Source organism: Heterocephalus glaber, unplaced genomic scaffold (genome assembly GCF_053883595.1).
Source record: "Heterocephalus glaber isolate CG9 unplaced genomic scaffold, H.glaber_assembly_v1.0 deba00000943, whole genome shotgun sequence".
NCBI lineage: Eukaryota > Metazoa > Chordata > Mammalia > Rodentia > Bathyergidae > Heterocephalus > Heterocephalus glaber.
In genome coordinates, this window is record NW_028258175.1 from 14453338 (window position 1) to 14467945 (window position 14608).

Genomic DNA, 14608 nt, shown 5'->3' on the forward strand with positions numbered 1-14608 from the left:
TGTATCTCTTAGTGCACTTTTTTTTTTTTGGTACCGGGGGTCGAACTCAGGACCTTGTGCTTGCAAGGCAGGGTGCAGTGCCACTGAGCTAAATCTCTGGCCCATCTTAATGTCCTTTTTAAACCTTTTCATTAAGGCAAATGTGAAACACGCCCAAATAGAGACTGGTCACCGCCCTTTGGTGATTATCAACGCTGGAGGCTGACCTTACCTCATTTCCAGCCTTGTCCTGTTTCCCTGTGGGGTCTTCCAGTCTCCATCAATGGACTGACACAATCTTACTATATGTGCTGCTGCAGCAAGTACTGGACTGACGCATTCTGTTGGGGCGTCTTATAAGAAAACCAGGGACAGGGCTGGGGATTTAGCTCAGTGGTTCAGGCGCCTGCCTCGCAAGTGGAAGGTCCTGAGTTCGATCCCCAGTACCAAAAAAAAAAAAAAGAAAGAAACCAGGGATTGTCACAGGATCGGGAAGAATTTGCACACTTGCTCCCTGTGTCTACTCCCTGTGTCCCTGAACTGCATGCTACACTGAAGAGCTCACATGCAGAGGGAGCCCTTCTGTGGCTGTCAGAAGAAAACACAGTGAAAATGTCCTGCAGTGGTGGAATGGTTCCTATCAGGAAGGAATAAAGCCGTCTACAGGGAAAGGAAAGGACCTAGAAACAAGGCACCTGGCATCACTGGTTGATTTAATCTCGACAGCCCCAATATCCCCAATATTAATGCATGAGGAAGCGGAGCCTCAGAGACATACACAAATCTCCCCAGAGTGCACCCTCTGCAGCTCAGGTCTGATTCCTGAGTCCGGGGATCTTGGCCCAATTGCAGGTTGTGTAAGCTCCAGGAAAAGGTAGTGGTTGAGACTCCAGCAGCAGCAGTCAGCCTGCACTAGGTTGATTCAAATGCCTGCAGATCTGAAATGTCCCTCCCTGCTTGCCAGTTGTTTTTCAAGCCCCCTTTAATCTACATGTCTCTTTCCTTTTAGTTTGTAATTTACTTGGTAAAGAAACTGAAGTCATATGTCCGATAGTTCCTTTCTTGTTGGATTTTGTTGCATGTCCTTAATGCTCCCACCTCCTTTCCCTTCCCTCTCTCTCTGTCTCTCCTCTCTCTCTCTCTCTCTCTCTCTCTCTCTCACACACACACACACACACGCACACACACACACACACATGTGGAACTGAACCCAGAGCCTTTTTGCTGAGCTATAGCCTCAGTCCTTTTTAATTTTGGAACAGGGTCTTGTTAAGTTGCCCAGGTTGGATTCAAACTTACAGTCCTCTGGCCTCAGCCTCCTAGAGTGCTGGAATTAAAGGCCCTGTGTCCTCATGCATTGCTCCTTTTTTCTTGTAAGAATATTTTGTTGATAGTGCTGGTACTCCTCCTGACATCACGTATGGAGCCTTATGTTGCTTCTGCTCTCTTTTGTGATGTTAAGACTAGCTGACATCTTAACAGGTGGTGCCAGCCTGATCCATCCACTGTAAAGTTCTCCAACAACTTTTTATCTACTACAGCGTTTGTTTTCTTTTTTGTGATACTGGGTGTAGAATCCAGGGAGGGCTAAGATATATCCCTAGCCCTTTTTATTTTTGAGACAGTATCAAGTTGAGTTGCCCATACTGTCCTTGAACTTTGGATCCTCCTGCCTCAGCCTCCTGAATAGCTGGGATTACAAGTGTGTACCACCAGGACTGTAAAATGTAAAGTGTGAGCCCAGGACTGATATTATCAGCATCGCTTGCAAGCTTGTTAGAAATGCAAATTCTTGGGGCTGGGGTTGTAGCTCAGTTGGAAATGGTGTACACTACTAGTTCGTGTGAGACCCTGGGTTCACCCCAACACCCGGATCCCCACACACGTTCTTGGGCTGACTGCCAGGGAGTGGAAACCGCTGGTTTCATGCTTTTAGCAACTACCGGAAGTCGCCACCAAAGCTCCTTATCTTCCTAGGAATTACAGAATGGTCACATTCTAGTCTTGTCATTTCTTCATTTATTAGCTGGTGAAGGATGTGTTTTTAAGAGGTAGGGTAGGGTGGCAAGGAGGGTGCTACTGGGCTTATTTGATTCTAAGCAAAATTTAATAACAATGTTCAGATGCAGGAAAAAGGTTCAGCCTAGCACAGCAGGCAGTCTCTCCAATTCTTTATTTCATTTGTTTGAGGGGGAGTGGGGATTGAACCCAGGACCTTTGCACTGAGCTACATACCACCCCCCCCCTTTTTTTTCTGAACTGGGGATTGAACTCGGGTCCTTGCGCTTGTGAGGCAGGCAGCGGAACCACTGAGCTAAATCCCCAGCCCCTACATACCCTTTTTTAAAATTTTGAGGCAAGTTCTCGCTAAGTCACTAAGTTGCCCAGGTGGGGTTTGAATTTGTGATCCTCCTGCCTCACCTCCCAGAGTATTAATTTCATTGTTTGAACAACTAACATGATTATTCAGATTTAGGGAATCTTTTACTTATTTCTCCATCTTTTCTTTAGTTTTTCCTTTTTTAAAAATCAGCGATTAGATCAGGTCCCCTGGGAGAAACAACCTTTCCCTCTAAACAAATAGCTTCTGAATGTTACCATTATTCTTTTTATCCCTGGAAGAGAAAAGCAAGAATAGCACCCCCCTTCCATTTTTGCCTTGCAAAATCTGCACCCCTCCCAGTTGGTTCCTGTGACAGGAGTTGGATGCTTGGGTCTGAGGCCATCATGGGATTTGGGGTTTCCTCCATCTCTGGGATTGGGGGCCAAGTATGGGGATTGTCTTGGTGAATTCAGAGAAGGTACAAACTCTTCATCCTGAAGTAGGAACCTCAGCCACACAGTTTGAAAAATAATGTTATTGCTTCTTCCTAGTCTTGTCAGGATGAACTATGCATTTTAAAAATCATTAATGAACAGATAGATTCAAACATATTTGTCTTTCAATTATTTTTTTGTTTTGTTTTTTTGGTACCGGGGATCAAACTTGGGTCCTTGCCCTTGCGCAGCAGGTGGCGAAACCACAGAGCTAAATCCCTGGCTCTTGTCTTTCAATTATTATTGTTACTTTTAAAATTGATATTCCAATAGCTCCGATATTAGACCCAATATACAGTATGAATATGCAGTTTTCTAGGCTTTTTTTCTGGCCATGGCATGAACCCAAGGCCTTCACTCTCAGTTACATTCCCAGTGCTTTAAAAAAATTTTTTGGTAAATTTTAAGACAGGGCCGTGCTAAGCTGCTAATTCACCCAGACTGGGCTTGAACCTGTAATTCTCTTGCCTCAGCCTCCCAGAGTGCTGGGATTACAGGCATGCACCTCCACACCCAGCTAGACTTTTAAAACATACCCATACATATAAAATTACAAGAAAGATTTTATTAAAAATATTTTAATCAGCTTTATTGAAGTATAATCTACAAATGGTAAAAGCCACTATTTCAACTCACTGATTTTTAAGCATCACTTAATTTTGGAAAATATATACAGTCATGTGACCATCACCATACTCACAATAATGGAATATTTTTATCACCCCGAATTTCTTTTGTGCTTTTTGAAACTACTGATCTGCAGTCACCACAACTGTACATTTTTTAGACTTCCACATCAGTGGAATGATACAGCATGCAGTCTTTTGGGTCTGGCTTCTTTCACTTTGCTTTTAACTTAAAAACATCAGCATCTTTGCATGGTCAGAGGTCACCTATGTGTGATTCCATTTATGTGAGAGTGCAGAAAAACTGAATTTATGGAGACAGAAAGTCATTAGTGGTTGCCAAGACCTGAGGACAAGTACAGGGAGTGGCTGGAGTGTGTGTGACCCACCGAACCCTTTTGAAGTGATGGAAATGTGCCAAAGTTTATTGTGCTAATGGTTGCATAAGTTTGTAAGTTTACTAAAAAAAAAAATCATCAAATTGTACATTTACAGTGGGAGAATTTTCATTTTATTTATTTTTGAGACAAAAATCTTGCTGTGTAATCCGAGTCAGCCTTGGACTCACTGTGTAGCCTAGGCTGGCCTTGAACTTGCAGTCCTGCCTCAGCCTACCAGAGTACTGGGATTATAAGTGTGGTCCACCATGCCCAGTGTACAATGAGAGAATTTTAGGTCCTATAAATTATTCTTTAAAAGGTTAAAAGAGACCTTAAATAAGGTAGCATAAATAAAAGTACTTCAATCTGAAGTGGGATTATAGAATGATAGCAGTTCATCAGATGGATAGTCCACAATGGATCAAGGCTTTGTAGATGCCTGCAGGCTAAGAATTACTGTACCCATAATGTACATTTGTTAGCACTTGTGTGGTTCTGTAGGCTAATTTCTGAGAAATGAAAATTCAAGCCACAGATATGACTCGTCTTTAGAGTTTCCTTGCCGATAAGGTCATGGTAGCCTGGGTGTAGTATTCTTGGTTATACTGGCTGTTGTTCAGTGGCTTCCATCTTAGCCACAATGATAGGTGAAAACCAACATCTCATTGCTTTCATTGCATTTCTTTGATTACTGGTGGATTGAACATCTCTTTCTCATGTTCTGTTTTTGTAAATATTTGTAAGGCTTTGTAAAAATACCTACTTTTATTGACCCTACATTTAATAAAAATTTATGAACAGTCGAATATGACAAAAATACATAATAAGAAGTGTAGTCATGTTCACTGTAGCATTTTTATAGCTAAAACGTGGAGGCAATCCAGGTAAGCAGTGATGGGTAAATGAATAAAAAGATGTGGCCCTAAAAAGGAAGGCCGTTGTGACACATGCTACACCATGGAGGAACCTGGAGGACATTACGATGAGCCAAATAAGCCCATTACAAGAAGGCAAATACTTTAGGACTCCACTTAGAATAATCAGAATCATAGAAGTGGAAAGCGGAATAGTGTTGCCAGAGGCTGGGGGAGGGACTAGTGGAGAGTGTTGTTTAAAGGGTAGAGTTTCAGGTTTTGCAAGATGAATTCTGAGGACGGTGGGGAATTGGTTACCCAAGGACACGAATGTCCTCAGTGCCACGGAACCACACATTTCCAGGTGGTTAAGACGGTAAATTTCATGTTACATGCATTTTACCGTAGTTTGAAAAATTGGAAAAAACATAAGGGAAGATACGCGTCCTCTCCTAACTACATTTGAGAGGAACCTTTTTTTCTTTCTTTTTTTTTCATACTGGGGATCAAACTCGGGACCTTGCGCTTGAGAGGCAGGCAGTGGAACCACTGAGCTACATCCCCGACACTCCCTCCTAACTACATTTGAGAAGTGCATGTTTCTCTGGTTACGTTGCCTAGATAGATTCTAAATGTTTTAAAATAGAAAATGAGGGCTGGGGATTTAGCTCAGTGGTTTCACCGCCTGCTGCACAAGCGCAAGGACCCGCGTTCGATCCCTGGTACCAAAAAAAAAAAAAAGAAAGAAAGTGAGCTGCTATAGTCACAGTTTTGCAATTCCCCCTTTCATTTTTTAAAAGCTTTATTGGTATTTGATCCCCAGCACCTTTCATTTTTTATTGGGATAACAATTCACATATAATAGAATTAATGTATTTATGCTGGGGCTGAGCGATGGGCCTGGCATCTGCTAAAGAAGTACCCCACCTCTGAGCTGCAGCCCACACCCCTTCCCTGTTTAAATTGTATAATCCAGTGGTTTTCAGCATCTACACAGTGATATGCAGCTGTTCCTACAACAAAGTCTGGAACACTTCCATCACCCTAGGAGGAAGCCATGTACCCTTTAGCTGTCACTTCTAATTCTCCCCCGGCTCCTGGTCATTGCTTTTTGTGTTTCTCTGGATTTGCTTCTTCTGGACATCGTATATAAGTGGAATCCCACTCTATGTGACCTGTTGCATCTGGCTTCTTTCATTCAGTATGTTCTCAAGGTTGAGCCACATTGAAGCACGTGTCAGCGCTTTATTCCTTTTTATTGTGCAGTATCCCACTCCATTTTATTTATCCATCTATCTGTCCATGGACTTTTGGGGTGTTTTCATGTTTTTGCTATTCTCAATAATGCTTCTGTGAGCATTCACGTAGACTTGGGTGAACTATGTTTTCTTTGTCTTAAAGATATACCCCAAGGAATGGAATTCTTGGAGCATATGGTAATTTTGTTAGCCATCCAAAGACCCATGTTTCATTTTGCAGTACAAGTTGGATAGTCTTCCATGCCAACACTTACGGGCGTATTTCTGGGCCTGTGTTGATGGATGTCTGGGTTGCTTTTGGTGTTTGTTTCTACAGATAGGGATACAAATCCTTTCTGAAGAGCCCTTGGGTTGTTTCCAGTCTTTGGCAACGTGAACACGGCAGGGAATATCCTCGTACACTGCGGAAAGTTTCTGTAGACCATGTGCCTAGAGATGGCAACGTGAGAGGTTTCTCCGTCTTTAAGGTCTGGTTTCTTCCCAACTCTGACCCTGTCACTTTTTTCACAGGGGACCAACCAGGCACCATGGCACAGAAGGGACAACTCAGCGACGATGAGAAATTCCTCTTTGTGGACAAAAACTTCATCAACAGCCCAGTGGCCCAGGCTGACTGGGTGGCCAAGAAGCTGGTGTGGGTCCCTTCTGAGAAGCAGGGCTTCGAGGCCGCCAGCATCAAGGAGGAGAAGGGCGATGAGGTGATGGTGGAGCTGGTGGAGAATGGGAAGAAGATCACGGTCGGCAAAGATGACATCCAGAAGATGAACCCGCCCAAGTTCTCCAAGGTGGAGGACATGGCAGAGCTGACGTGCCTCAACGAGGCCTCGGTGCTGCACAACCTGAGGGAGAGGTACTTCTCGGGACTCATCTACGTGAGTGTCTCCCGGCTTCAGCCGCTTCTTCCTGGTCTCCTGTGCCCTGCAGGAGGGAGGGGCTCGGGGCGCGTCTGGGGCCAGATGGAAAGCTGGCGGTTGGACAGCAGGAGGCCGCACTCTGAGGTGGAGTCCCTCAGTTGTGGGTTCACATCTCAGGCCTCCCCGTCCTAGCTCTGGGACATACACCAGCTGATTTCCCCGCTGGAAGCCTCTGTGTTTTGAATCTATCAAAGGAGAATAATCACCCTTAGCGCATATGGGAGATGTGACAAATCCAGGTAATCAAAGATCATAAGTGCTGAGGCGCATGACAGTCACCTCAGATTTTATTAGCATCACTTTCTGCCCTTCCTCCATCTTGGAAATGGGGAAGAGCTCATAACCACCTTGGAAAGGCTGCTGCACCCTGGCAACCAGGTGGGCAGGAGACGTGAGGATGTGGCTAGGTGTCAGGATGACTTCCCTGTCACAAATGGGAATGACCGGATGGGACCTGGAACTCCTTGGGTGGACTCTGCGGACCAGAGTGGACTAGGATTGTACTGTTCAGCATGGTAGCTGGTGACTACTTGTGGGTAACTACATTGAGGTTTTAACTAATTTTAAAAATTAGAACTTAAAAATTTGTTTCTTCACTTGTTTCTTGGCCACATGTCAAGTGCTCAACAACTACTGGTGGCTACTGTATCAGACAGTGTAGGTCCAGAACATTCCCACATCACAGTTCTGTCCAGGGACAGCTTGGACTGCGGGGTAGGGCTGGTGACAGGAGGATGCTGGTTCCTGGTGGAGTTGAACCAACTCCCTGGAACAAGGGGCTCGTGATGCCAGCCTGCTAGGCAGAGGTTCCCAGCCCTGCCTTTGTCTACCTTTATTCCTCCAAAGCCATGCTGATCCTTTGGGAAGGCTTCCTCACTCTGAAATTTTGTTCCTTCTCTGCATTAATGGACACAGGAATTGTGCCAGCCTCAGGGAGCATGAAGCATGAACACATTTCCCAGCACATAGTAAGCACTCAAGATGTATGTGTTGTTAGTATTGGTTTTGTGGTAGCTATGATCGTCTTAATTATTACTGGTCAGGTGTTGGATCTTTTGTGAACTCGTGGACCATAGTCACTTCTGTTGAGGACAGAGTTACTTCTGTCCTTTTACGTCCTTTTGGTCCTGTCCTTTACATTTTGCCACTTGATAATTACAAAAAGCCCTTTGTCATCAATAATGTCCTGCAGATTTTTTCCTAATTAGGAAAAATAAGACACCTTCACCATGGAAGACTTGGAAATATCAGAAAAGCATAGTAAATACAAAAATCAGTCCTTGCCCAGAAATGAGGTGTGTTTGTGTCCTTCTCTTCTCTTTGGGAGAATGGTACCCGGAGACAAGTTTAAAAGCCTGCCACGCACACAGCTCCGTGATGTGCTCTTTCCTCCTGCATTAAGCAGGCTTGTCTCGTTTTACAGGTGAGCAAGCTGAGGCCCAGAGAGGTCAAGCCCATCCTTCCTTCCCTAAGCAAGTAGAGAAAGTCTCTCTTGTCCATGACATTTCTTACTTGGAAATATCATTCTAGGTCTGTTGGTAGGTTGGATGTTTCTAGGAGTCCAGACTGCAGGAAGCTAGGGGGAGATTGGGTACCTGGGGCCCAGATCCCCCCATCCCAGCCATGTCTTCTCCACCCAGCGAGGTTGAGGTTCCAGTGCTTGCAGTTCAGCTGCTGCCCTCCGACATGCTGTTTAAATCCAAAATAGAGATCAGAACAAAAGAGGGGCTTATGAAGGTCTCGGGGCCCAGAGCATCATCTGATCATATTAAAAAGTACAGCTTCAAAGTCCTGCTATGCTTCTCTGGACAGATTAGATTACAATCCTTTTGGCCTTGTGACAATGCACCTGCTTCTATCTTGTATCTTTCTGCTCAATTTAACTGCTTAATAAAAACGAAAGCACATGACAGAGAGGATAAACGAAGGGGTGGGGATGGGAAGCAGAGTAAGCTCCTCTCCCGGCTCCTGATTACAGGGCGTGGACACTTATTAACCCTGGGTGGCAGCAATGACACTGTGTCCGTGGCCCAGGCAGCTGGCCCCAACAACTCTGCCCTTGGTGATGAGGGAATCTCTCCTGTCCACTCCGCACCCAGCCTCAAACAAAGGACCTCTAAGGAGGTGCTGCAGACCCCTTGGCCCCTTGGCCCTAGAAGCGTCTTCGGGAGTATGAGGAGCCTGTCTGCTTGTATAAGAGAGGCAGGCTCTGTGCTCCGCAATACCCAAGGACTCACCTGAGCTGCTGCATGGAGACCCGGCTGCCATGGGATCGCAGCACTGATTCCTGGCCGAGGCCCCTGGTTCTTATGGACAATGCTGTGAGCTGGGTCCACTCTGCCTGTTCTTTGTCGTGGACACGTAAGCGGTCAGCTCTGCCCTTGGTCTTTGGCTGTGGATCCAGGAGTGGGGAGTTCACCAGGTGTGGGCCTGCTTTGGGCCAGGCACCACTCCACGTCCTGGCCAGGCCACTCTGTGATGCTGGTGCCGGTGAAGCTGATATCCCACTTTATGGATGAGGCAAAGAGGTAATACCCTAAGAAGGGACCCAGGTTCCCACTTTGCTCTTTCTGGCTGTGAAATTGTTTGCTTTGCTCTCCTCCTCCTCTGTGGAATGCTGGCCCCCATCCTTGCCCAGAGGTTGTTTTGCAATTAAGAGGGAGAAGAGGAGATGGACCTGAGTTAGATACAGATCTGTGACATCTCTTCTAGGATGTGCAAGGGGTGATTGAAAAATACAATAAATGTTTGAATCGTTAAAAAATTATTACAATAAAAGACACATTACCATTAATCCCCTTTAAAAGAGTCCCCCTGCTTCAAACACACTTATCCCACCCTTCTTGCCTCTTTCTGAAGCGGTTCCGGAAGTCCTCTTTCATGAGTGTCCTTCTGGGGCGCAATGAGAACGACAGTGACTACTGCTGCTGAGCACCATCCAGCTGAAAGGCAGGCTCATAAAAGCGTTAGGGCGCGTCCTCATCCGCCTTAGCGCCAGACGTGTGGCCCTGCAACTTCCAGCTCTTCCCCAAATTCAAAAAGTGAGTGTTTTGAATGGATTCAGGGCATCAAGGCAGCCACGACAGCACAACAAAAGAGATTCACGGAAGAGGACTTTCAGAACTGCTTCCAAAAATGGCAAGAACAATAGGATAAGTGCGTTCAAGGTGGACGGGAGTGTTTGAGGGGGATTAATAGTAATCTGCCCATACCGTATTTTTCAATCTCGCCTCATATATTCTACAACATGGGGTTCTGAGTTTAGCCCCGGGTACCAAGGAGCCTATAAGCCTCGTGATTTGGGGAAATGTTTGTGCATATGTATATTTTTTTCTGGGTGAAGGTCTTAGCTGTCATGAGACTCTCAAAGGAGCCTGTTACCTTCAGAACCATACCAGCTGCTATTCATTGATAATTTACTGTGTTGAGTTTATGCTAACATTATTGCTGCTACTGTTATTTGTTGTACGAGAGATACTATTATTTCTGCCTTTTTTTTTTCTTTTTGGTACCGGGGATGGAACTTGGGACCCCTATGAGGCAGGCGATGGAACCACTGAGCTAAATCCCTAGCCCCTATTTATGCCTGTTTTTGATACTTTAAAAACCTGCAGCTTTGAACAGTTAAGTAGCCTGATGGGACCCAAAGATGGATCTCAGATCCAGAAAGGCCAACCCTAGCACGAGTCCCTTAACCGTGACTGTCTCATTAATGTTTCCCGTGATGCGGGGAGACTGAGGTTACTAGCCCATTTTAGATACAGACACTGAGGGTCAGATATGCTTGGTCTCATAGCTGGTAAGTGGGTGGAGCTGGGGTTCAGTGCAGGGCTGAGGTGACCCTTATGATGGTGGAGGCCCTTGGGGTAACAGGAGGCCTAGAGCAGGACGTGAAGGGCATGGGCTGGGGCAGGTGGGTTGGTACCACAGTACCATTAGCCTTGAGTTGGCTAAGCTTTAAGTGGGAGGCTGGAAGGAATCTAACCTTTTATTATGACTTCTTGAGCACCTGCTAGGTACTAGGCTAGAGATTGCAAGCTATTCGCCCAGTGTAACTTTTTAACAACTCGAGTCAATTGCATATATCAAAGGAAGAGGACATAACAGCTCCTGCACTTGTGTAAAAGCAGAGGCCCTGCCGCTTCTGGCCACAGGGTTGGATGTAACACACCGCCTGTTAGATGGGGTGTATGGTCTCTGCTTTTCCTACAGCTCAGTCCTGTAGCGCCTAACCTCCATGCCTCTTTCGTTCACTGCACAGCCCCCCTCACACCTGTGCACCTGCTTGGCCCCTGTGGGCAGAGAGTGGGACCTTCCACCCTGCACAAAGCCTGTGTTCTTGGGAACATGGTTCAGGGTGAGGATGGAGAACTCTCCTGTACACTGGGTCCCCAGCCCAAGTCCCCAACCCACAGATCCCAAAGGATATTTTTCCAATGCTTATTACACTTCTGGGAAGCCCAGGTGGTCTAGAAAGTCCTTCCAGCTCTACCAAGGATAAGTTTTCTCATCTTAAAGGTCTAGCCCAGAGATCTAAGCCTTTTCCAGAAAGAATGTCCACTCAGGGGTGCCAGTCACTGCCCTGGGCCTTGCAAGGGGGAAGAAAAGTCAGGTGGAGGCTGCCCTAGGCTCTGCAGATCTTTCAAGTCATCATGGCCTCAAAGAACCTCAACAATACAAGGGATATTTAGGCAAGGGGATATTTAAAAATCAGTGTACATTATAAAAAGGCTGCCCCCTCCCTCTCACTCCCAACCCCCTACCCTGGAGACGTGTGATTAGCAGAATCATGGATGCGTATAGATGTGTATAACACATGTCACAAAAACTGTGTGTTGTGTGTGTGTTCTCTAGCTTGCTCTTTTCACTTAAAGATGTGCCCTTTTCTGTCATAAGTGTTAGCATAGTCAGACCTAAGACATCTGGTAGTGGTTTTCATTTGTTTGTTTGTTGTACTGTGAATTGAACCCAGGGCCTTCCTAGCCCTTTTAAAAATTTTTTATTTTGAGACAGGGTCTCACTAAGTTGCTAAGTTGCCCGAGCTGGGCTTGAACCTGGGATGCTTCTGTCTCAGCCTCCCAGAGTGCTGGGATTACAGGCAGGCACCCCCATGCCTGGCTAAAACATCTCTTTGAATAGTTAATAAATGCCAACATTAAATGCAGTTGTATATAAGGGCATATTTCTGTATTATTCCTTGACCTCCCAGTTTCCCTCCGTAGAGAAACTGTGGCCTTAGTTTCTTATATGACTTTCCAGCAATATTTTATACAGGCAGATATAAAGCCCTTCTCTCTCCCCACACTGTTCTCACAGGCCACACACTGTGGTGTGTCTTGCTTTCTGCAATTGATTATGTACTTTAATGCTCTGGAACTGCTGTACTTTTCTATTCGCATGTTTGCGATATACGATAATTGCATTCATCTTGGAGTTAGTACATGTACATATCACAATTTGATCATTTGCACGCTCCTTCCCCCTCCCCATTTCTCCTTCCCTAGGTCCTCTTCCCATAGCTAAATCATGGAGCAGCCTATATCCCCACCAACAGAAGAGTGGGTAAAGGAAATGTGGTGTATGCACACAATGGAGTACCACTCAGCCATAAAGAAGGATAGATTTGAATCATCTGTAGGAAAATGAACGGATCTTGAAGCCATAATACTGAGTGAAATAAATCGGACAAGTTAAATGCTGCATGGTTTCTTAATAGGCTCGCTGTACTCTCTAAGAACAGCACAGCCTTCCATAATAATTGAGTCCGTCCCCTCCTGATGGGCATGCAGGTTGTCTCTGGTCTTTCTGCTGTTAGAATCCAGGCTGTGGCAGAAGCACATACTGGATGAACTGCACCTCTAGAATAGACACCTAGAAGGCAGTGGTACTGCACGACAGCCTTGTAAACCGGGCTTGGTTATGCATGGTGTCATAGAGGAGGGGCCCTCAGGGCTCGCAGGTGTGAGGCAGAGTTGAGACCCCTCGGGCTCTGTGCTTCTAGTCTTGTCCCTGCACCTCCTCTCCCTGCTTCTCAAATTTTCCCAAGATTTTGGGAGCAGCCCCAAGCTCAGGGCTCTGTGGCTGACCATATAAAGTGTCAGGGAGCAGCTAGGGCTGCTTCCTAATATGGTCACAAGAAGGAAATCCTGTGTCTGCAGCTGGGACCTGCTGGTGGCACAGGGCCCACGAGATGCTGGCTGGGACCCAGGAAGTGAGGATTTGAAGCCTCTGAACTTCACCACTGGGAGAGGGGCTTGGGTTCTGCTGGGTGCTGCTGTGGCTGAGCTCAAGCCCGGAAAGAGAAGAGATGGCTGGGAAGATCGGGAGAGGAAGCACATGGAGCTCCACGGTGACAAGGCTCTTGTCCCCATGAGACAAAAGGCCCAGGAGTTGTTACTAAGGCTGACTGAGCACCTACTATACACCGTGCACGGCGCTAAATGCTTTCCAAGTGTATTACCCCACAGCAAACCCCTGATGGAACTGTTAATAAGCCCCCACCCCCTGTGTTGCAGATGAGGATAACTGAGGCTCCCAGAGGGTCACAGGACTAGGAGGAGCAGAGGGAGGGTTCAAATCCAAGTTCCCAGTACCCGGTTCTGTGCCTTTAACTGGTGTGGCCTGAAGGGGATGTGGACCTGCTGACCACTGAAGCCATCACCGAGTGTGCACTTGCTCTTTGGGAGCCCTCAGCTCACCACGTGTCTCCTGAGCACCTACTGTGTGCAGCACCACCCCTGGGGTGCAGTGATGAAAGCAGCCTGTCTCTACAGTATTTGGGCATTCATTTTGCAAGCACTTAATTAGTACCTACTGTATGCCAAGGTCCATGCCAGACTAAAAAGGACAGTGGGGAGGAGGGCATCCAGGTGGCACCCTCATCAGGCTGGGTGGGGTTCTGACCCCTGCTTACCTTGCCAGGAGCCACTGCCCTCTTGGCTTTGCCTTTCCAATCCTGTGAGTGGCAGCAACACCCAGCTGCTTGCAGTTCACTTTCCACGCCCCACATCCTGTTTCCCCGCCCCTCTGCCCCTGCCTTGGGTGCCCCTCCAGTTAACACCTTCTTGTCCTGTCAGATTCAGTGCTGGGGCAGCGCCTCCAGAAGTTTCCTGACCTCTACCCCGCAACCACCACCACGTGGCTTAGGGGCTTCTCTGGCTTGCTCTCACAGCCTCTGCTTTCACGACTGACTGTTGAAGGACTCCGGCCTCCCTCTTCTGCTCTGTGTGGCCATCATTGGTTTATCTCCATCCTCCAGTAAGACCTGGTATACGGTGGGTGCTCAATCAATGGTTACATGGATGTTTAAACAGGCCCTATATCGGACCTAGGAAACCATTCCCTCCTCCTCCCTCCAACCCTGTACCGCCGGCCCGAAGGATTCCCTTCCTCCTGCTGCCCCCTGCTGTCACACACCATTGCCCCTCACTTGGCTGCACCTGGGAGGACTTTCCACACTCTAACCTTCCTAGCTCTTGACTGAAAGCACCAGGAGGCAGGGCCTTTCTGGTTTTGGTGTGTTCTACTATAGTCAGCACCCTGGCTGCCTGGTGTCTAGGAAGTACAGAATGAATGTGTGCACAATGATCCACTTATTTCTAGAGGACAGACAGAGGTTGGATAGCTTAGCGGACATGCTCATGGCTAGGAGAGGTCAAGCTGGGTGTGCTGCTGCCAGGGTCTTGCTTGCCGACTTCCTTGAGTCCCTTAGCCTCTCTGCTGTTTGGTTTGCCTCCAGCGTGACCCAGAGATGGACTCTCTGATCTTCCTCCAATGGTC

At 46.8% G+C, this 14608-nt stretch overlaps 1 protein-coding gene across 6 annotated transcripts in view; it reads left to right on the forward strand.

Moving 5' to 3' along the window:
• Myh11 (myosin heavy chain 11) overlaps window positions 1-14608 on the forward strand; it is a 104315-nt gene that overhangs the window by 13422 nt on the left and 76285 nt on the right. For all 6 annotated transcript variants that reach the window (XM_087209191.1, XM_087209195.1, XM_087209190.1 and 3 more), the window contains exon 2: window positions 6426-6787. In XM_087209191.1, coding sequence (XP_087065317.1) covers window positions 6443-6787 — 345 coding nt within the window. In that variant the 5' untranslated portion in view covers window positions 6426-6442. The remainder of the gene's footprint in view (window positions 1-6425; window positions 6788-14608) is intronic.